Source organism: Leuresthes tenuis, unplaced genomic scaffold (genome assembly GCF_036924035.1).
Source record: "Leuresthes tenuis unplaced genomic scaffold, fLeuTen1.0.hap1 SCAF_4, whole genome shotgun sequence".
Classification (NCBI taxonomy): Eukaryota; Metazoa; Chordata; class Actinopteri; order Atheriniformes; family Atherinopsidae; genus Leuresthes; species Leuresthes tenuis.
Window position 1 is genome coordinate 276,659 of NW_027325358.1, and position 21,967 is coordinate 298,625.

The following is a 21,967-nucleotide window of genomic DNA, read 5'->3' on the forward strand; positions in this document are numbered from 1 at the left end:
CGTAAATAAGAAACAAAACATGTCAATCACAGATTAGAGCACACAGCCTGCAGGTCCCAGCGGCTCCCTGGGTCTGGGTCTGAGTGGTTCTGGTTCTTCAGAGCAGGGACACGTTGAGCCACTGCAGGGGAAACACAAACATGCGGGTCAGATTCAGGTTTTTACCCATAATCCCCCAGTTCCTTCGTCATGTGTCAGTCACATCTTCCCAAGAAGAGACTCGTTATTTTAATTTATTTAACTCAGTTTCCATTTTCCACCCGAGCTCATCTGAAGCGACCTTCATTCGATTAACTTCTCCTGCCGTTCACAGCCAAATAGAAACTAAAATTCAGGATAAAAGGGGAGCAAACAACAGCTGTGGTGGACATCCATGAGAGATGCACCGCGATGTGTTCAATGAGCGCCCGACGGCACTTCCAGTGATGGTGAAGTACGTTTGACCCTCTTTGCTTTCCATAGTTCCAGTCAGATGAAATTCACAAAAGTTTCTACTCCCTCTGATGTGCTTCAAGTCTTCTAAGAAACTATCTACAAACACTTTTTTTCCTTTATATTAGAGGAAGTTTATGCAGATTTTAACTGTTTATTTCACATTTTTTCTTCTGAATTCAATTGTCAGTTTTATTCATAAATAACTTTCTAAGAAACGAGAATTGAGCAAAAGTCGTGTGCAACAAAAAATAAATGAAACAATAAAAATGACGACAGATGAAATAAAGGCGTCGGCGTGTGGAAAGTTTCCACAGCCGGAGCGGTTCTGGTCGGACTCGGTAAGATGCTCTGAGGACAGAAACATCTGTTTTAGCGTGATGATGTGACCTGTAACCACACGGCAGGTGTGATGAGCACAGAACAAGCTCCAAACTGCTTCCATCGACAGTAAAACAAAGTGAACCGTTAAATGAGCCTGAACACATCCACCTCATGTTGGGACAAGCAGGCAGCAACCAATCAGCAGGTGGCTTTCAGGGCACAGAATCCATTTCTCCTTCAGGATCGAACAGATTCTAGTTCTGTTTTTAATGCTAATCTGTTTCTGTCACCTCGGGGTCATTTAATCACTATTATTTGTTTAGTGTGATCACAGATTTTAACCCTCCTCAGCTGATCTGAGGTCAGTCTGATGACATGACCATCTCCTCACTCATTCTCTGCAACTCTCGCGTTTTTACATTTGAAGCTTTGTACCTCCATTACGTTGAGCTCCACGGTTCCTGACCCGTCTTTGTCCATCGTGTTAAACATATCTGTGGACAGAGGACAACGAGGTGAGGGCCGATCAGAGCGGAGGGGTCTCCCCTGCAACACTGACGGTGGCACGTTTGAACTCACCAAACATGGTCTCCAGACGCACCAAACAGCCCACAAAGTTATCAAAGTCGATGGTGAGGTCCGGTTCACTGTATCGAGCCACCAGGACCTGATGGAGAGGGCTGTTCAGACTGAACCCTGCAAACAGAGTGCAGCAGCAGGTCAGAGGTCAGGTGATCACAGCCAACAGTCCAATCAAACAAGACTTACCTGCTTCTTCCACAGCCATCCTCATTTCAGTGGAGCTCATTGTTCCAGAGTTGTCCACGTCCCTGGCCCGGTAAATTTTCTGTGCCGCAGTCCAACAACAACAACAACAACAGGTCAACAAGTCAAAAGAACAACAACAACAACAAGTCAACAACAAGTCAACAGAACAACAACAAGTCAAAAACAAGTAAAAAGAACAACAACAGGTCAACAGAACAACAACAAGTCAAAAACAAGTAAAAAGAACAACAACAGGTCAACAGAACAACAACAACAAAAGGTCAACAAGTCAAAAGAACAACAAAAGGTCAACAGAACAACAACAACAACAAGTCAACAACAAGTCAACAACAAGTCAACAGAACAACAACAACAACAACAGAACAACAACAACAACAGGTCAACAAGTCAACAACAGGTCAACAGAACAACAACAACAACAGGTCAACAAGTCAACAACAAGTCAACAGAACAACAACAAGAAGTCAAAAGAACAACAACAACAACAAGTCAACAGAACAACAACAAGAAGTCAAAAGAACAACAACAACAACAAGTCAACAGAACAACAACAACAAGTCAACAGAACAACAACAACAAGTCAACAGAACAACAACAACAAGTCAACAGAACAACAACAACAAGAACAACAACAGGTCAACAGAACAACAACAACAAGAACAACAACAGGTCAACAGAACAACAACAACAAGAACAACAACATGTCAACAGAACAACAACAACAAGTCAACAGAACAACAACAACAAGAACAACAACATGTCAACAGAACAACAACAACAAGTCAACAGAACAACAACAACAACAGGTCAACAGAACAACAACAACAAGTCAACAGAACAACAACAAGTCAACAGAACAACAACAACAACAGGTCAAAAGAACAACAACAACAAGTCAACAGAACAACAACAACAAGAACAACAACATGTCAACAGAACAACAACAACAAGTCAACAGAACAACAACAACAACAGGTCAACAGAACAACAACAACAGGTCAACAGAACAACAACAACAAGAACAACAACATGTCAACAGAACAACAACAACAAGTCAACAGAACAACAACAAGTCAACAGAACAACAACAACAACAGGTCAACAGAACAACAACAACAAGTCAACAGAACAACAACAACAACAACAACAACAACAACAAGTCAACATAACAACAACAACAAGTCAACAGAACAACAACAACAAGAACAACAACAGGTCAACAGAACAACAACAACAAGTCAACAGAACAACAACAACAAGAACAACAACAGGTCAACAGAACAACAACAACAAGAACAACAACAACAACAAGTCAACATAACAACAACAACAAGTCAACAGAACAACAACAACAAGAACAACAACAGGTCAACAGAACAACAACAACAAGTCAACAGAACAACAACAACAAGAACAACAACAGGTCAACAGAACAACAACAACAGGTCAACAGAACAGCATTGTTGTCTGACGGCTGGACTGAACAACGCAGCAGTTTTTCTGATTGTGTGGACCTAAAGCGAGTGAAGAACCTTCAGGATCGTAGACATCTGTCATCCCGATCTGCAGCTGCTTTGTTACCTCCAGACTGTTCCACCAGCTTTAAGACAGAAACCTGCTGGTGTGAACAGGAACTTACCAGGTAGCTCTCGATTTTGGTCCACAGAACTTTAAACTCCACCAGGCCGAGTTTTCCGCTGCCGTCTTTCTGTGGGCAAAGTTCAGGAGCTGCTACTGCTGGACCCAAACCCCCAAACCCAGACTGATGGGTCCTACTGCTCCCCACTGTGGTCACACTAAGAGCCGTTATTACAGGGGGGATTTTCACCCTAAAAAGCCAACAGCCACATTGATGCTGTGTGCTTGACAGGGAGGACACGTGGCGTTTTACTTTGGAAGGATACGTCCAGCAGGTTGACCATGTTGCGACAGGTGGCTGTGCTGAAGCCGTTGGTCTGAATGTCAGATCCTGTAACACAAACACTTTGAGCAGGTAAACCCTCAACAGTGACTGCAGGTAAAGACAAGATTCTTACGTTTGGTCACCACTTTGTTGAGGATCTTCTGCAGCTCAAAGGCACTGATCTCACAGTCCTGCAGAAACGATCAGTCAGTTGGATCAGTCCAACATACGACTGCAGATATTCAGATCTACCTGTTCATTGACCATCTCACCTGTCCTGCCAGTTGTCCGAACAGACCTCTGAAGCGGTCGCCCACATCGTCCTCATCTATCTCAATCTGCAACAGAAGGAAACTCAGGTTAGGAGCCTCTACGTGTTTACAGGTATAGGATAATAAATCACAGCCAGCTTAAAGGGACAGGAGCCCTTTAAGCTGGATGTTTACAGGCTGCAGGAGACAACGACCCAAAAGCACCACCTCCCCTCAAAAGGTAAGGTGCCCCTCCTCCTGCGGGGATTAAGGAGTGGTGGTCACCTAGCCAAGGAGCCAGGTGACCTCGACTCCTTGATCTCTAATGGAAAAGAGGCCCTTTATCACTCTGAAGCAAAGGGGTGGGGGTGTTGAGACTAGGCCGAAGAGTTTGTAGCTGTAACCCAGACAGAGAAGAATGAAAACAGAATGAAAACAGGTGAGCTCATACTGAACAGGAAGTACAGAGTCAGCAGATGATGAAGACTGATTAACTGATCAGTGCTTGTTCACATCATCATCATCATGTCTCACCTTCTCTACTCGGGACTCGACGGGGTCTTCCAGCTCTCTGCAGGAACAAAACCAGTCAGCTGGAGATCATGTTAACCTTTCAATCATGATGTGTTTATGTGTTACAGACATAAGGACAGTTAGCCATCAGTCCTGGGACCAATGTCTGAGTCTGTTGAGCACCACTTCAGCCTCAAAGGACCTGTATGCTCTACAAAGACTTTGGAGGAACCAGCACCAACCAGTCCTGACTGCCTGTTGGTTGGGACTGTATGACTGAAAGGTGAAGTGAGGAAGCTGAGGAGAAGTTAGAATAGGCCAGGAGCACAGGAGGCAGCACAGGCAAATATTTTATACATATCTCAACAGCCTTTTAGAGAACAATTGTTTCCCGTGATGCCACCCGTGCTGCCACCCGTGCCGCCTCCCGTGCCGCCACCCGTGCTGCCACCCGTGCCGCCACCCGTGCCGCCTCCCGTGCCGCCTCCCGTGCCGCTGTGATCGAATCCCTCATACAAACTCTGGAACGTACTGGAAGTCGGCCTGCTTCTCAGAGAACACTCGAACGCAGAAGTCCCCGTTCTTGTTTGGTTCGAAGGTGGACGGGAGGATCAGGTACTCTCCAGGCGGCAGACAGAAGCGGCTACAGACCTCTCGCAGGTTGATGAAGGTTTCAGAGCGGGCAGCGGAGGCGTGTCGCAGGAAGAAGTTTTTGTTCAGGTGGACGTTCCTCTGACCAGAGAACTGACAGAAATTCCACATTAGATTGAAATCACACTGCTGAAGAGCAGAATAAACTCAATGTGGAGCAGAATGACTTCCTGTGTTGAAGCTCGTACCTCATCGGGAACCTGAAACATAAAAACAAAGGATTCAGACCAAAGACTCCCTGCTGCCTCAAAGCACAGGGACATGCATGAATAAGAAAAGCCGCTCATTTAGCTGAAACTTGAAGCTCCAGCTGTTTTTACCTCTCAACTCAAGAACATTTCTGTCCCAGTGAGGCGGCATGGCGACAGTTAGGATCCAGAACTTTAAACAGTTCTGCTCGTGTGGAACAGTATGATCTCGGGTCCTAACCTCGTAGATGGCGAAGCCGACAGTGTTCATGTCCTCTCCCATCTTCCTCATGCGTCTGCGGTTCTTCTGGATCAGACCAACCACAAAGCTGCAGCCGGCCTCGCCATCATCGGGGTCGTCATCCTCCTCGTCCAGTCGGATGACGAACTGAGGGTTGGTCCAGAAGGTGTCTGTGGATCAACCAACGGCACAGAGTCTCTCTGATGAAAGCTCAGTTACTGAGCTGTACATCCACACAGTTTTTAATCTCCATGAAGGGGAGATAATTAGATTCCAGAACGTTTAACCGTTATTTTCTATAAACGTAAGTATTATATGTTATAAAACTATAAAAGAGCTGTAAATGTTTTAAACATCCTGTTTAAAATGGTTCTCTCAGCTGTAAGAGAGTCAGCAGCTCCAATAAACTAGAGGCAGTGTCCATCCAGCAGGAGGCGCTGAAGAACAACCGTCACTCACTGGGGTAGTTCCTGCAGCCCCCGGCAGTGGATCCTCTTCTCCAGCTGCCCTCGAACTTGGACAGAGACCACTTGGAGACGCCGTCATCGCTCAGAGCGTCGGGCGTCAGGTTGCAGATCTCCAGCCGGGAGTAGTGACGCAGGAAGTCAGAGAAAGACATCCTGCGAGGCAGAGCAGAGGGTTTCACTGACCATCTCCGTCCAGGTCAGAGTGCGCAGAGGTCAGAGTGCACAGAGGTCAGAGTGCGCAGAGGTCAGAGTGCGCAGAGGTCAGAGTGCGCAGAGGGCAGAGGTCAGAGTGCACAGAGGGCAGAGTGCGCAGAGGTCAGAGTGCGCAGAGGGCAGAGGTCAGAGGGCAGAGGTCAGAGTGCACAGAGGGCAGAGTGCGCAGAGGTCAGAGTGCGCAGAGGGCAGAGTGCACAGAGGTCAGAGTGCACAGAGGGCAGAGGTCAGAGTGCACAGGGGGCAGAGTGCACAGAGGTCAGAGGGCAGAGGTCAGAGTGCACAGAGGTCAGAGTGCACAGAGGTCAGAGTGCGCAGAGGTCAGAGTGCACAGAGGGCAGAGGTCAGAGTGCGCAGAGGTCAGAGTGCGCAGAGGTCAGAGTGCGCAGAGGGCAGAGTGCGCAGAGGGCAGAGTGCGCAGAGGTCAGAGTGCGCAGAGGTCAGAGTGCACAGAGGGCAGAGGTCAGAGTGCGCAGAGGTCAGAGTGCGCAGAGGTCAGAGTGCACAGAGGGCAGAGTGCACAGAGGTCAGAGTGCGCAGAGGTCAGAGTGCACAGAGGTCAGAGGGCAGAGGTCAGAGTGCACAGAGGTCAGAGAGGTCAGAGTGCGCAGAGGTCAGAGTGCACAGAGGTCAGAGTGCACAGAGGTCAGAGTGCACAGAGGGCAGAGGTCAGAGTGCACAGAGGTCAGAGTGCGCAGAGGTCAGAGGTCAGAGTGCACAGAGGTCAGAGTGCACAGAGGGCAGAGTGCACAGAGGTCAGAGTGCGCAGAGGTCAGAGTGCACAGAGGTCAGAGTGCACAGAGGTCAGAGTGCGCAGAGGTCAAAGTGCACAGAGGTCAGAGTGCGCAGAGGTCAGAGTGCGCAGAGGTCAGAGTGCGCAGAGGTCAGAGTGCGCAGAGGTCAGAGTGCGCAGAGGTCAGAGTGCGCAGAGGTCAGAGGTCAGAGTGCGCAGAGGTCAGAGTGCGCAGAGGTCAGAGTGCGCAGAGGTCAGAGTGCACAGAGGTCAGAGTGCACAGAGGTCAGAGTGCACAGAGGTCAGAGTGCACAGAGGTCAGAGTGCACAGAGGGCAGAGTGCACAGAGGTCAGAGTGCACAGAGGTCAGAGTGCACAGAGGGCAGAGTGCACAGAGGGCAGAGGTCAGAGTGCACAGAGGTCAAAGTGCACAGAGGTCAAAGTGCACAGAGGGCAGAGTGCGCAGAGGTCAGAGGGCACAGAGGGCAGAGGTCAGAGTGCACAGAGGTCAGAGTGCACAAAGGGCAGAGGTCAGAGTGCACAGAGGGCAGGTGGAGGCCTGGATTCTTCCTCTGCCCCTCTTGTTTTAGGGGTGGAGGAGCAGTGGTCATGAAGCCGGGGCTTTGCAGGCTTTTTGGATGGCCAGATGACCTTTGACCCTCGATCCCTAAAAAAAACATCTGCAAACTGTGGGCACGGTAGGCTGAGGTCTTACCAGAACTCTCCGTCCTCTGAGCGATGGCTCAGGCGCTCCCGATCCTCGTCACTGATGTAACGCCACTGCATGGAGCTGCCAAAAGACGATTGTTAGAGAAGTTGTTAGTTAACCCTAACCCTTAACCCTTAACCCTGACCCTGACCCTAACCCCCTTACCCTAACCCTTAACCCTGACCCTGACCCTAACCCCCTTACCCTAACCCTTAACCCTAACCCTTAACCCTAACCCTAACCCACCCTGACCCTAACAAAGCTTTCAGTGTTAAAGCAGCTGTTTCGGGTTGTTAAACAGGAACCGATGCTTCCCACGGGTGTCAGACCGGTCCTGACTCAGCTTTACCCAAAACGCTGATTCTATTAACCATAATGTGTTTATGAAGTTTTTTGTTTTACTCATCGCTCCAGGCGCCAGTCCACTCCACCTGACCCCAAGGGTTCCGGATCCGGATCAGCTTCTCCGAGTCACCCCGGTAATCCACCTGCAGCCAATCACAAGCAGGTACTCAGCAGCTCACACCTGAGCACTTTACAATCACACGGAGCATCTTTTCTGACACTAATGGAACAACCACAGCACAGAGGGGGCGTGGCTATGGGGATGAGCGCATCCTAACCTCAGCTGCACTGGTCACAGAGTAGGCGTGGCCTTTCACCAGTTTCTGTGAGGTGATGGCTTCAGAGTCAGCTGAGCTCGTGATCTGGAACAACATTTTTTCATTAAAACTAGTTCAGACATGTTTGGAGTTCCTGTGGCTGCAACTCTCGGTCATGTGACACGATCTCCAGTGAGCTCCAGGTAACAAAGAGTGAGCCTGGTGCTAAAAGACATCGTCATGACAAATCAACAAGAAAACTAAATGGAGGCTGAGTTTGCTCATCTCTCACGTCGATGGAGCAGCCCATCAGAGACCCCCGGCTCAGGGCCTTCTGGATGATGTGGAACAGGTGGGGATCAGGTTGGCTCAGCTCGTGCACCTCAGCGATTCCTCCAGTGAAATCTTCGAAACCCTCCGTGGTCGATCCTCCCGACAGAGCTTCGTAACAGCCGTTCAACCTGCAGCAGCAGCACAAGTCACATGGGTCTGAACAGGAAGTGGAGCTGCAGTCTTTGTCAGCTGTGTCAGGTACAGATCCGGATCCTACAGATCCAGATCCTACAGATCCAGATCTTACAGATTCAGATCCTACAGATCCAGATCCTACAGATTCAGATCTTACAGATCCAGATCCTACAGATCCAAATCCTACAGATTCAGATCCTACAGATCCAGATCCTACAGATTCAGATCTTACAGATCCTACAGATCCAGATCTTACAGATCCAGATCTTACAGATCCAAATCCTACAGATCCAGATCTTACAGATCCAGATCCTACAGATTCAGATCCTACAGATCCAGATCTTACAGATCCAAATCTTACAGATCCTACAGATTCAGATCCTACAGATCCAGATCCTACAGATCCAGATCCTACAGATTCAGATCCTACAGATCCTACAGATCCAGATCTTACAGATCCAGATCTTACAGATTCAGATCCTACAGATCCAGATCTTACAGATCCAAATCTTACAGATCCAAATCATACAGATCCAGATCCTACAGATCCAGATCTTACAGATTCAGATCTTACAGATCCAGATCCTACAGATCCAGATCTTACAGATTCAGATCCTACAGATTCAGATCTTACAGATCCAGATCCTACAGATCCAAATCCTACAGATTCAGATCCTACAGATCCAGATCCTACAGATCCAGATCCTACAGATTCAGATCTTACAGATCCTACAGATCCAAATCCTACAGATCCAGATCTTACAGATCCAAATCCTACAGATCCAGATCTTACAGATCCAGATCCTACAGATTCAGATCCTACAGATCCAGATCCTACAGATCCAGATCTTACAGATCCAAATCTTACAGATCCTACAGATTCAGATCCTACAGATCCAGATCCTACAGATCCAGATCCTACAGATTCAGATCCTACAGATCCTACAGATCCAGATCTTACAGATCCAGATCTTACAGATCCAAATCCTACAGATCCAGATCTTACAGATCCAAATCCTACAGATCCAGATCTTACAGATCCAGATCCTACAGATTCAGATCCTACAGATCCAGATCCTACAGATCCAGATCTTACAGATCCAAATCTTACAGATCCTACAGATTCAGATCCTACAGATCCAGATCCTACAGATCCAGATCCTACAGATCCTACAGATCCAGATCTTACAGATCCAGATCTTACAGATCCAGATCCTACAGATCCAGATCTTACAGATTCAGATCTTACAGATCCAGATCCTACAGATCCAGATCCTACAGATTCAGATCCTACAGATTCAGATCTTACAGATCCAGATCCTACAGATCCAGATCCTACAGATCCTGATCCTACAGATTCAGATCTTACAGATCCAGATCCTACAGATTCAGATCTTACAGATCCAGATCTTACAGATCCAGATCCTACAGATTCAGATCTTACAGATCCGGATCCTACAGATTCAGATCCTACAGATCCAGATCTTACAGATCCAAATCTTACAGATCCAAATCATACAGATCCAGATCCTACAGATCCAGATCTTACAGATTCAGATCTTACAGATCCAGATCCTACAGATCCAGATCCTACAGATTCAGATCTTACAGATCCAGATCCTACAGATTCAGATCTTACAGATCCAGATCCTACAGATTCAGATCTTACAGATCCAGATCTTACAGATCCAGATCTTACAGATCCAGATCCTACAGATTCAGATCTTACAGATTCAGATCCTACAGATTCAGATCCTACAGATCCAGATCTTACAGATCCAGATCCTACAGATCCAGATCTTACAGATCCAAATCTTACAGATCCTACAGATTCAGATCCTACAGATCCAGATCTTACAGATCCAGATCCTACAAATCCGGATCCTACAGATCCAGATCTTACAGATCCAGATCCTACAGATCCAGATCCTACAGATCCAGATCTTCTTTATTTCTGGTTATTCTTTCTGGTCCAAAAAAAAAAGAAAAAAAGAGCGAGAGGATCACACTTCTATGAACAATCGTTTTTGCATGAACTGACCTCGAAAAATATGAAGAGCAGAAAATTCAGGATGAAGAGGAAATGAGAATAAATGAATGAAAAGAAAATCATCAGACCCCGGTTCATTCACAGCCGGTTCATTCGCAGCTCGGTTCATTCGCAGCCGGTTCATTCGCAGCTCGGTTCATTCGCAGCTCGGTTCATTCACAGCTCGGTTCATTCGCAGCCGGTTCATTCGCAGCTCGGTTCATTCGCAGCCGGTTCATTCACAGCCGGTTCATTCACAGCCGGTTCATTCACAGCCGGTTCATTCACAGCCGGTTCATTCGCAGCCCGGTTCATTCGCAGCTCGGTTCATTCACAGCCGGTTCATTCACAGCCGGTTCATTCGCAGCCGGTTCATTCGCAGCTCGGTTCATTCGCAGCCGGTTCATTCGCAGCCGGTTCATTCGCAGCTCGGTTCATTCGCAGCTCGGTTCATTCGCAGCCGGTTCATTCGCAGCTCGGTTCATTCGCAGCTCGGTTCATTCGCAGCTCGGTTCATTCGCAGCTCGGTTCATTCGCAGCTCGGTTCATTCGCAGCTCGGTTCATTCGCAGCCGGTGGTCTTACTTGGCGTAGGCCTTCTCCAGCAGGGCGCTCCAGAACTCCCGCCCCTCGGCCGAGTGGACGAACAGCAGCTCTCCATCTCTCACCGGCAGCCGGTCGTCGATCACCACGTCGACCCACTCCCCGAACTGCCAGAACTGAGGACAGACAGATGGGACCGGTTTCACTCCAGTTTACTTCCCCTGCAGGGGGCGCTGTCAGTCAGTCCCTTTGTACCTGGAAGTGGAAGATTCCAGCGTATTCTCCGTCCCCGAAGCTCTGTCCGTGAGGGACGACTCGGGCCAGGACCTCCTCGTTCAGGGTCAGTGAGGCGATGGCAGCGAGCAGCCAGCAGTCACCTGGGAGACGGACAGACAGCAGGAAACATTCATTAATCCCCTGCCATCACTTGGCTGACTGACCAGAAGGAAAGTTTCTCTGTAATTCATACACAAGACAATTCAAAGTGAACCCGTTAACATCCTGATCCCCGACTAATGAACTTCAGAAACAGAACCAAACATCCGAAGCTCTTCTGTGCCGCGAGGCGCCGCCGCCGTAATGTGACCGACCTGCTTAAACAAAGCTGAAACAAAATGCTGTCAACTGAGTATTTAGGTCTTGAAACATTTCAAGCGGCAGTTGAAGCTTTTATTTCTGTCTCCTCGTCCAACAGCCCGCTTCGCTCCGTTTGAGCTGCTGCTTCTGCACCCTGGTCTTTCCCTTTGTTACGATAGAAAATATTTTCAGGGAGTGTGAGGACACCTCAGCCAGCTGCTGCCCACCTCTCAGCACGTGGACGGTTGCTGTGACAACCGCCACGCCCAGCTCAGTGGAATTTTCCAGCTCAGGTGTCACCTGGAACACCTGAGTGGCAGTAATCGGGTCTCAGGTGTTTATCACCGGCAGTCAGAGGCCGTCCCCACCAACCAAGACTGGAGGTCGGTTCTGAACCCACTGCTGGACCGGCTCAGTTCAGTAGCTACACTTATTCCAGTCACAGCCGGATGTTTGGTGATGATTTGAAATGTGTTGAAGGAGCAGCTGCTGCTCGCTGCCCCTTCCCGTGGGTCCATTGGTTATTTTGGTTAACTGGTTATTTTTGTCCCGCAGGTCTGCGTTGGCGCTTCCTCTTTCACTCATTCACTGCTCCACAGTAAAGCTGCACCCCCCCTTCACACACCCAAACCGGTTCTTCCAGTCTGACTGGGCCCGCCTCTCCCATTGAATAAAAGTCTCACCCAGAGCGCCCTGACAGATGTCGGTCCTGGTGGCTCCGGACACGATGAACTCCGGCTCAGACGTCAGCTCCTGCAAAATAACAAAAAAGAAACAAGTTAGAGACTGAAGGAGATCAACAGGACAGCAGGAGGAGGTCCCGACCCAGAGTCCTGATCAATAGTTCTGCAGCTTTCTGTAACCTTTAAAGTGTCCTGATCAACAGTTCTGCAGCTTTCTGAAACCTTTAAAGTGTCCTGATCAATAGTTCTGCAGCTTTCTGTAACCTTTAAAGTGTCCTGATCAACAGTTCTGCAGCTTTCTGAAACCTTTAAAGTGTCCTGATCAATAGTTCTGCAGCTTTCTGTAACCTTTAAAGTGTCCTGATCAATAGTTCTGCAGCTTTCTGAAACCTTTAAAGTGTCCTGATCAATAGTTCTGCAGCTTTCTGTAACCTTTAAAGTGTCCTGATCAATAGTTCTGCAGCTTTCTGTAACCTTTAAAGTGTCCTGATCAATAGTTCTGCAGCTTTCTGAAACCTTTAAAGTGTCCTGATCAACAGTTCTGCAGCTTTCTGAAACCTTTAAAGTGTCCTGATCAACAGTTCTGCAGCTTTCTGTAACCTTTAAAGTGTCCTGATCAACAGTTCTGCAGCTTTCTGAAACCTTTAAAGTGTCCTGATCAACAGTTCTGCAGCTTTCTGTAACCTTTAAAGTGTCCTGATCAACAGTTCTGCAGCTTTCTGAAACCTTTAAAGTGTCCTGATCAACAGTTCTGCAGCTTTCTGTAACCTTTAAAGTGTCCTGATCAACAGTTCTGCAGCTTTCTGAAACCTTTAAAGTGTCCTGATCAACAGTTCTGCTGCTTTCTGAAACCTTTAAAGTGTCCTGATCAATAGTTCTGCAGCTTTCTGAAACCTTTAAAGTGTCCTGATCAACAGTTCTGCAGCTTTCTGAAACCTTTAAAGTGTCCTGATCAACAGTTCTGCAGCTTTGTGAAACCTTTAAAGTGTCCTGATCAATAGTTCTGCAGCTTTCTGAAACCTTTAAAGTGTCCTGATCAATAGTTCTGCAGCTTTCTGAAACCTTTAAAGTGTCCTGATCAACAGTTCTGCAGCTTTCTGTAACCTTTAAAGTGTCCTGATCAATAGTTCTGCAGCTTTCTGAAACCTTTAAAGTGTCCTGATCAATAGTTCTGCAGCTTTCTGAAACCTTTAAAGTGTCCTGATCAACAGTTCTGAAGCTTTCTGAAACCTTTAAAGTGTCCTGATCAACAGTTCTGCAGCTTTCTGTAACCTTTAAAGTGTCCTGATCAACAGTTCTGCAGCTTTCTGTAACCTTTAAAGTGTCCTGATCAATAGTTCTGCAGCTTTCTGAAACCTTTAAAGTGTCCTGATCAACAGTTCTGCAGCTTTCTGTAACCTTTAAAGTGTCCTGATCAACAGTTCTGCAGCTTTCTGTAACCTTTAAAGTGTCCTGATCAACAGTTCTGCAGCTTTCTGTAACCTTTAAAGTGTCCTGATCAACAGTTCTGCAGCTTTCTGAAACCTTTAAAGTGTCCTGATCAACAGTTCTGCAGCTTTCTGAAACCTTTAAAGTGTCCTGATCAACAGTTCTGCAGCTTTCTGAAACCTTTAAAGTGTCCTGATCAACAGTTCTGCAGCTTTCTGAAACCTTTAAAGTGTCCTGATCAATAGTTCTGCAGCTTTCTGAAACCTTTAAAGTGTCCTGATCAACAGTTCTGCAGCTTTCTGTAACCTTTAAAGTGTCCTGATCAATAGTTCTGCAGCTTTCTGAAACCTTTAAAGTGTCCTGATCAACAGTTCTGCAGCTTTGTGAAACCTTTAAAGTGTCCTGATCAATAGTTCTGCAGCTTTCTGAAACCTTTAAAGTGTCCTGATCAACAGTTCTGCAGCTTTCTGAAACCTTTAAAGTGTCCTGATCAACAGTTCTGCAGCTTTCTGTAACTTTTAAAGTGTCCTGATCAATAGTTCTGCAGCTTTCTGTAACCTTTAAAGTGTCCTGATCAACAGTTCTGCAGCTTTCTGTAACCTTTAAAGTGTCCTGATCAATAGTTCTGCAGCTTTCTGAAACCTTTAAAGTGTCCTGATCAACAGTTCTGCAGCTTTCTGAAACCTTTAAAGTGTCCTGATCAACAGTTCTGCAGCTTTCTGTAACCTTTAAAGTGTCCTGATCAATAGTTCTGCAGCTTTCTGTAACCTTTAAAGTGTCCTGATCAATAGTTCTGCAGCTTTCTGTAACCTTTAAAGTGTCCTGATCAACAGTTCTGCAGCTTTCTGAAACCTTTAAAGTGTCCTGATCAATAGTTCTGCAGCTTTCTGTAACCTTTAAAGTGTCCTGATCAATAGTTCTGCAGCTTTCTGAAACCTTTAAAGTGTCCTGATCAACAGTTCTGCAGCTTTCTGAAACCTTTAAAGTGTCCTGATCAATAGTTCTGCAGCTTTCTGTAACCTTTAAAGTGTCCTGATCAACAGTTCTGCAGCTTTCTGTAACCTTTAAAGTGTCCTGATCAACAGTTCTGCAGCTTTCTGAAACCTTTAAAGTGTCCTGATCAATAGTTCTGCAGCTTTCTGAAACCTTTAAAGTGTCCTGATCAATAGTTCTGCAGCTTTCTGAAACCTTTAAAGTGTCCTGATCAACAGTTCTGCAGCTTTCTGAAACCTTTAAAGTGTCCTGATCAATAGTTCTACAGCTTTCTGAAGCTTTTTCAGAGTTTTTCTTTGGACATTTTCTGCTTTTTCCCTCATCTTCAGTCCTTGTTCCTGAGCATTTTCAGTGTTTTTTCTTTGTTCAGCCACTTAACTCTGACCTTTGAACCCTTCAGGCAGGAAAAAGGCTCCTAACTCAAGGGATGAACCAGTGTTGTGTCGACACAGAACAGACAACTTAGCAAAGAAGCCATTTTAAACTGGATCTTTAGGCTCTTTGTTACCAGCAGCCTGTCACAGAGACACATCATTTGTTCCCATTTCTTTAGCTGCATCTATGAAAAACAGCAAAGAAAACACAGTTTGACAGACAGAAAATAGGATTTCTGCAGCAACAAGGTGATTCCCAAAGAGCTATTAGCTGAAAACTTGGCATATCTCAGCATGGATAAAGAAATGAAGCGGGTCAGAACTTCTCAACAGTCAGCGAACACGTTCTGTTTGATGTCTCAGAGGAAATTACAGCTTTTTTATCTCTTTCACTCCTTTCAAAATAAAAATGCTTCACAACAAAAAGCTAAAACATAAAAACAAAAGTTCTTTCTGCAGATTATGATCCACATCTGTCAGAACCAGGACCAGCAGCTGTATCACAAGACTAAAGATGAACCTTTGAAAGGTTTAATGTGGTTTCCGTCCTGTTTAGTGAACCATAACCCCCCCCCCCCCGGTCTAATTTTAGTTTCCAACATCTCTCTGCAGGTGTTTCTTCTCTCTGATTGGTCCTCCCGCAGCTGTGATCAGAAACCAGATGTTTGATTCCGGGTCTGTCAGCTGATTTCGGACCGGTGTTAAACGGACCGGTGCTGAACGGGACCGGTGTTGAACGGGACCGGTGTTGAACGGACCGGTGTTAAACGGACCGGTGTTAAACGGACCGGTGTTAAACGGACCGGTGTTGAACGGGACCGGTGAGGCTGACCACCGGAGCTACACCCAAACGTGTTTCTCTTGTTTCTCAAACCTTTTGAAAGGTTTAAACTTTTTTTAAACGGAGTCTGGTCTGAATGTTTCTCCCGGACTTCCTGGACTGAATGAAGGGTTAGGGACTGACCGTGGGCCGCTGCCAGGAGACCCCGCGGACCTTGTAGGAGGCCGGGCCCAGCTCGTTGAAGCCCAGGGAGGCGGGCAGCGCCGGGAAGGTGTCGTCCTGGAAGAGGCGGCTCGTCTCCAGGCAGCGCTGCCGCAGAGCCTCGTAGTCCTGGTTCAGGTACTTCACCGCCTGGCTGTAGGTTCCGATGCCCCGGTCCTTCTCCCGGCGGTGCTGCAGGGTGGCGGCGATGCCCGACATGATGCTGGTCTGGAAGGTCCTGGAAGGTCCTGGAAAGCTGACTGGAGCGTCTGGGAGTGGCCGCTCAGGTTCCAGGTGAGTGATACCAGGAGGGGTGTGTTTAGCCCCAGTGACAGGTAAGACTTCCGGTGAGGATCTTCAAAATAAAAGTCCTCACATTTAGTTATTTCCATTCCTTCTGCTGTCACTGATCATTTTATCTGAAAAGAATCTGAGGAACAGTCAGAACAAACCGAGAGAAAACATCCTCCCAACTCATCTACAGGAACATTGGGTTCGGTTCTGTGGGTCACTGAGGGTTTTATGACCCTCAGAGATATTCATCATTTCAGGGTTTTAGGTTCTTCTGTGGATCAAAATCCACTTTTTAACACCATTTACACCTGAAGGAGCAGTCCAAAAGGACCGCGAAGACAGACTGAAGAATTATACACTTTATTATTAAGCCTGCGTGTCAACTTAAAGCGCAGAAGAAGATTTAATCGGATTCAGACTCACATCAGTGTGGATGGATCTGAACTAAGCTCCAACAGCATGGCTGGTAGTCACAGAGTCCGGGTGCTGGACCGACCGGGAAGCTTTTAACATACAACAAAGAAGACCCAGGAGTCCTCTGTCAGACAGGAATGGGACAACATCCCTCTGCCAGAGGTCCAGCAGCTGTTCTCCTCAGTTCCAGATGTTTACAGATGTGGTTAAGGGAAGAGGGGACGTTCACGTTGTGGAACAATGTTGAACTGCTTATCATCAGGTCACTTCAGAGGAGACTTATCTCCACTCCTAACCCACTCTGACTCTGGACTTCTGAACCGGTTCTGCTGGGACTGAAGCTCCACCTTTTCCCCATCATCACCATCTGGTCGACCCGCTGAAATCCCCACCGGCTCTGATCCATCTCTCTCTGAGGGAAATTCTCCCCTTCTGAATCTTCATCAAAGATTTGAACCAAAACATCATGTCTTGTTTGATATTTTGATTAATTTTCTCCAAATTTCACTCAAACATCTTCCATTCAAACACTTCCTGTTAGCTGCATGAGCTAACAGGAAGTGTTTGTTTTAACAGCTTCACTGACACAGCGTTTTATTTCATTCATCAGATTACTTTCAGCCCATTTTATAACCACTTTAAGGGGTTAAACTCATTGTGATGATTGATTGAACCAAACAGAATAAAACATCAGGAGTGGGCAGCAGCTCCTTTTCACGGCGGACATTTTGGTTGAAGGTTTCTGTCAGAGACTTGTGGCTGCTTTTATTGTGAAGGCTGATATCCTGAGTTCCTGTAGGAGTCTGTCAGCATAAAGCAGGAAGGGTGTTTGTTGGTTTTCAGACACAAACTGTTTCATTCCTGCGGCCTTCGTCACGTCTCCTCCCTGAACGTCTGGCAGCTGTTTTCAGCTGCAGCTGCTCGGCGTTTGTCTTAATTCATGTGATTCATGATGATGTTTCACTTCAACAATCATCAGAAGTCAGAGATACTTGTTCTGCTGCGGTTCCACAGGGAGGCCTACCACCAGGGGGTTCCACGTGTTTAACACCGGGGGGTTCCACGTGTTTAACACCAGGTGTTCCACGTGTTTAACACCGGGGGGTTCCACGTGTTTAACACCAGGGGTTCCACATGTTTAACACCGGGGGGTTCCACGTGTTTAACACCGGGGGGTTCCACATGTTTAACACCGGGGGGTTCCACGTGTTTAACACCAGGGGGTTCCACGCGTTTAACACCCGGGGGTTCCACGCGTTTAACACCCGGGGGTTCCACATGTTTAACACCGGGGGGTTCCACGTGTTTAACACCGGGGGGTTCCACGTGTTTAACACCGGGGGGTTCCACGTGTTTAACACCGGGGGGTTCCACGTGTTTAACACCTGAGGGTTCCACGTGTTTAACACCGGGGGGTTCCACGTGTTTAACACCAGGGGGTTCCACATGTTTAACACCGGGGGGTTCCACGTGTTTAACACCAGGGGGTTCCACATGTTTAACACCGGGGGGTTCCACGTGTTTAACACCAGGGGGTTCCACGTGTTTAACACCTGAGGGTTCCACGTGTTTAACACCGGGGGGTTCCACGTGTTTAACACCGGGGGGTTCCACGTGTTTAACACCAGGGGGTTCCACATGTTTAACACCGGGGGGTTCCACGTGTTTAACACCAGGGGGTTCCACATGTTTAACACCGGGGGGTTCCACGTGTTTAACACCAGGGGGTTCCACATGTTTAACACCGGGGGGTTCCACGTGTTTAACACCAGGGGGTTCCACGTGTTTAACACCTGAGGGTTCCACGTGTTTAACACCAGGGGTTCCACGTGTTTAACACCGGGGGGTTCCACGTGTTTAACACCAGGGGTTCCACGTGTTTAACACCAGGTGTTCCACGTGTTTAACACCCGGGGTTCCACGTGTTTAACACCGGGGGGTTCCACGTGTTTAACACCAGGTGTTCCACGTGTTTAACACCAGGTGTTCCACGTGTTTAACACCAGGGGGGTTCCACGTGTTTAACACCGGGGGGTTCCACGTGTTTAACACCGGGGGTTCCACATGTTTAACACCAGGTGTTCCACGTGTTTAACACCAGGGGGTTCCACGTGTTTAACACCAGGTGTTCCACGTGTTTAACACCAGGTGTTCCACGTGTTTAACACCAGGGGTTCCACGTGTTTAACACCAGGTGTTCCACGTGTTTAACACCAGGGGTTCCACGTGTTAAACACCAGGTGTTCCACGTGTTTAACACCAGGTGTTCCACGTGTTTAACACCAGGTGTTCCACGTGTTTAACACCGAGGGTTCCACGTGTTTAACACCAGGGGGTTCCACGTGTTTAACACCAGGTGTTCCACGTGTTTAACACCAGGGGGTTCCACGTGTTTAACACCGGGGGGTTCCACGTGTTTAACACCAGGGGGTTCCACGTGTTTAACACCAGGGGTTCCACGTGTTTAACTCCAAGGGTTCCACGTGTTTAACACCCGAGGGTTCCACGTGTTTAACACCAGGTGTTCCACGTGTTTAACACCAGGGGTTCCACGTGTTTAACACCAGGGGGTTCCACGTGTTTAACACCCGGTGTTCCACGTGTTTAACACCGGGGGGTTCCACGTGTTTAACACCGGGGGGTTCCACGTGTTTAACACCCGGTGTTCCACGTGTTTAACACCGGGGGGTTCCACGTGTTTAACACCGGGGGGTTCCACGTGTTTAACACCGGGGGGTTCCACGTGTTTAACACCAGGTGTTCCACGTGTTTAACACCGGGGGGTTCCACGTGTTTAACACCAGGGGTTCCACGTGTTTAACACCAGGGGTTCCACGTGTTTAACACCCGGGGGGTTCCACGTGTTTAACACCAGGTGTTCCACGTGTTTAACACCAGGGGTTCCACGTGTTTAACACCAGGGGGTTCCACGTGTTTAACACCAGGTGTTCCACGTGTTTAACACCAGGGGTTCCACGTGTTTAACACCAGGGGGTTCCACGTGTTTAACACCAGGTGTTCCACGTGTTTAACACCAGGGGGTTCCACGTGTTTAACACCGGGGGGTTCCACGTGTTTAACACCAGGGGTTCCACGTGTTTAACACCCGGGGGGTTCCACGTGTTTAACACCAGGTGTTCCACGTGTTTAACACCAGGTGTTCCACGTGTTTAACACCAGGGGGTTCCACGTGTTTAACACCAGGTGTTCCACGTGTTTAACACCAGGGGTTCCACGTGTTTAACACCAGGGGGTTCCACGTGTTTAACACCAGGTGTTCCACGTGTTTAACACCAGGGGGTTCCACGTGTTTAACACCAGGTGTTCCACGTGTTTAACACCAGGGGTTCCACGTGTTTAACACCAGGGGGTTCCACGTGTTTAACACCAGGGGGTTCCACGTGTTTAACACCGGGGGTTCCACGTGTTTAACACCGGGGGGTTCCACGTGTTTAACACCAGGGGTTCCACGTGTTTAACACCCGGGGGGTTCCACGTGTTTAACACCAGGGGTTCCACGTGTTTAACACCAGGGGTTCCACGTGTTTAACACCAGGTGTTCCACGTGTTTAACACCAGGGGGTTCCACGTGTTTAACACCGGGGGGTTCCACGTGTTTAACACCGGGTGTTCCACGTGTTTAACACCGTGGGGTTCCACGTGTTTAACACCCGGGGGGTTCCACGTGTTTAACACCAGGTGTTCCACGTGTTTAACACCAGGGGGTTCCACGTGTTTAACACCAGGGGGTTCCACGTGTTTAACACCGGGGGGTTCCACGTGTTTAACACCAGGGGGTTCCACGTGTTTAACACCGGGGGGTTCCACGTGTTTAACACCAGGGGGTTCCACGTGTTTAACACCAGGGGTTCCACGTGTTTAACACCAGGTGTTCCACGTGTTTAACACCCGGGGTTCCACGTGTTTAACACCGGGGGGTTCCACGTGTTTAACACCAGGTGTTCCACGTGTTTAACACCAGGTGTTCCACGTGTTTAACACCAGGGGGGTTCCACGTGTTTAACACCGGGGGGTTCCACGTGTTTAACACCGGGGGTTCCACATGTTTAACACCAGGTGTTCCACGTGTTTAACACCAGGGGGTTCCACGTGTTTAACACCAGGTGTTCCACGTGTTTAACACCAGGTGTTCCACGTGTTTAACACCAGGTGTTCCACGTGTTTAACACCAGGGGTTCCACGTGTTTAACACCAGGTGTTCCACGTGTTTAACACCAGGGGTTCCACGTGTTTAACACCAGGTGTTCCACGTGTTTAACACCAGGTGTTCCACGTGTTTAACACCAGGTGTTCCACGTGTTTAACACCGAGGGTTCCACGTGTTTAACACCAGGGGGTTCCACGTGTTTAACACCAGGTGTTCCACGTGTTTAACACCAGGGGGTTCCACGTGTTTAACACCGGGGGGTTCCACGTGTTTAACACCAGGGGGTTCCACGTGTTTAACACCAGGGGTTCCACGTGTTTAACACCAAGGGTTCCACGTGTTTAACACCCGAGGGTTCCACGTGTTTAACACCAGGTGTTCCACGTGTTTAACACCAGGGGTTCCACGTGTTTAACACCAGGGGGTTCCACGTGTTTAACACCCGGTGTTCCACGTGTTTAACACCGGGGGGTTCCACGTGTTTAACACCGGGGGGTTCCACGTGTTTAACACCCGGTGTTCCACGTGTTTAACACCGGGGGGTTCCACGTGTTTAACACCGGGGGGTTCCACGTATTTAACACCGGGGGGTTCCACGTGTTTAACACCAGGTGTTCCACGTGTTTAACACCGGGGGGTTCCACGTGTTTAACACCGGGGGTTCCACGTGTTTAACACCGGGGGGTTCCACGTGTTTAACACCAGGGGTTCCACGTGTTTAACACCAGGGGGGTTCCACGTGTTTAACACCAGGGGGTTCCACGTGACATTTTGGTTGAAGGTTTCTGTCAGAGACTTGTGGCTGCTTTTATTGTGAAGGCTGATATCCTGAGTTCCTGTAGGAGTCTGTCAGCATAAAGCAGGAAGGGTGTTTGTTGGTTTTCAGACACAAACTGTTTCATTCCTGCGGCCTTCGTCACGTCTCCTCCCTGAACGTCTGGCAGCTGTTTTCAGCTGCAGCTGCTCGGCGTTTGTCTTAATTCATGTGATTCATGATGAT

The 21,967-nt window shown here is 48.1% G+C and overlaps 1 protein-coding gene across 1 annotated transcript; it reads right to left on the bottom strand.

The window, feature by feature from the left end:
* Positions 1-4: 4 nt before the first annotated feature.
* On the bottom strand, positions 5-16,466 carry LOC140305230 (calpain-2 catalytic subunit-like). Its single transcript, XM_072383990.1, has 21 exons — positions 16,074-16,466; positions 12,315-12,384; positions 11,311-11,432; positions 11,098-11,231; positions 8,309-8,477; positions 8,038-8,121; positions 7,817-7,902; positions 7,421-7,495; positions 5,752-5,912; positions 5,293-5,462; positions 5,052-5,063; positions 4,745-4,956; positions 4,234-4,270; positions 3,721-3,786; positions 3,582-3,639; positions 3,450-3,514; positions 3,185-3,253; positions 1,525-1,603; positions 1,336-1,452; positions 1,192-1,250; positions 5-121 (listed from the first exon to the last, which is right to left on the bottom strand). The coding sequence occupies exons 1-21, from the start codon at positions 16,308-16,310 to the stop codon at positions 98-100; spliced, it is 2,106 nt and encodes a 701-aa protein (XP_072240091.1). The 5' UTR covers positions 16,311-16,466; the 3' UTR covers positions 5-97.
* Between the last annotated feature and the right edge of the window lie 5,501 nt (positions 16,467-21,967).

Bases quoted from the DNA above. Each gene is read 5' to 3' on its own strand.
- LOC140305230 (XM_072383990.1), bottom strand. From the start codon at position 16,310: ATGTCGGGCATCGCCGCCACCCTGCAGCACCGCCGGGAGAAGGACCGG. The intron at 12,385-16,073 runs GTCAGTCCCTAA...GTTATTTTGCAG, and splicing joins TCTCCTGGCAGCGGCCCACG to GAGCTGACGTCTGAGCCGGA. The intron at 8,122-8,308 runs GTGAGAGATGAG...ATGTTGTTCCAG, and splicing joins TGATGGGCTGCTCCATCGAC to ATCACGAGCTCAGCTGACTC.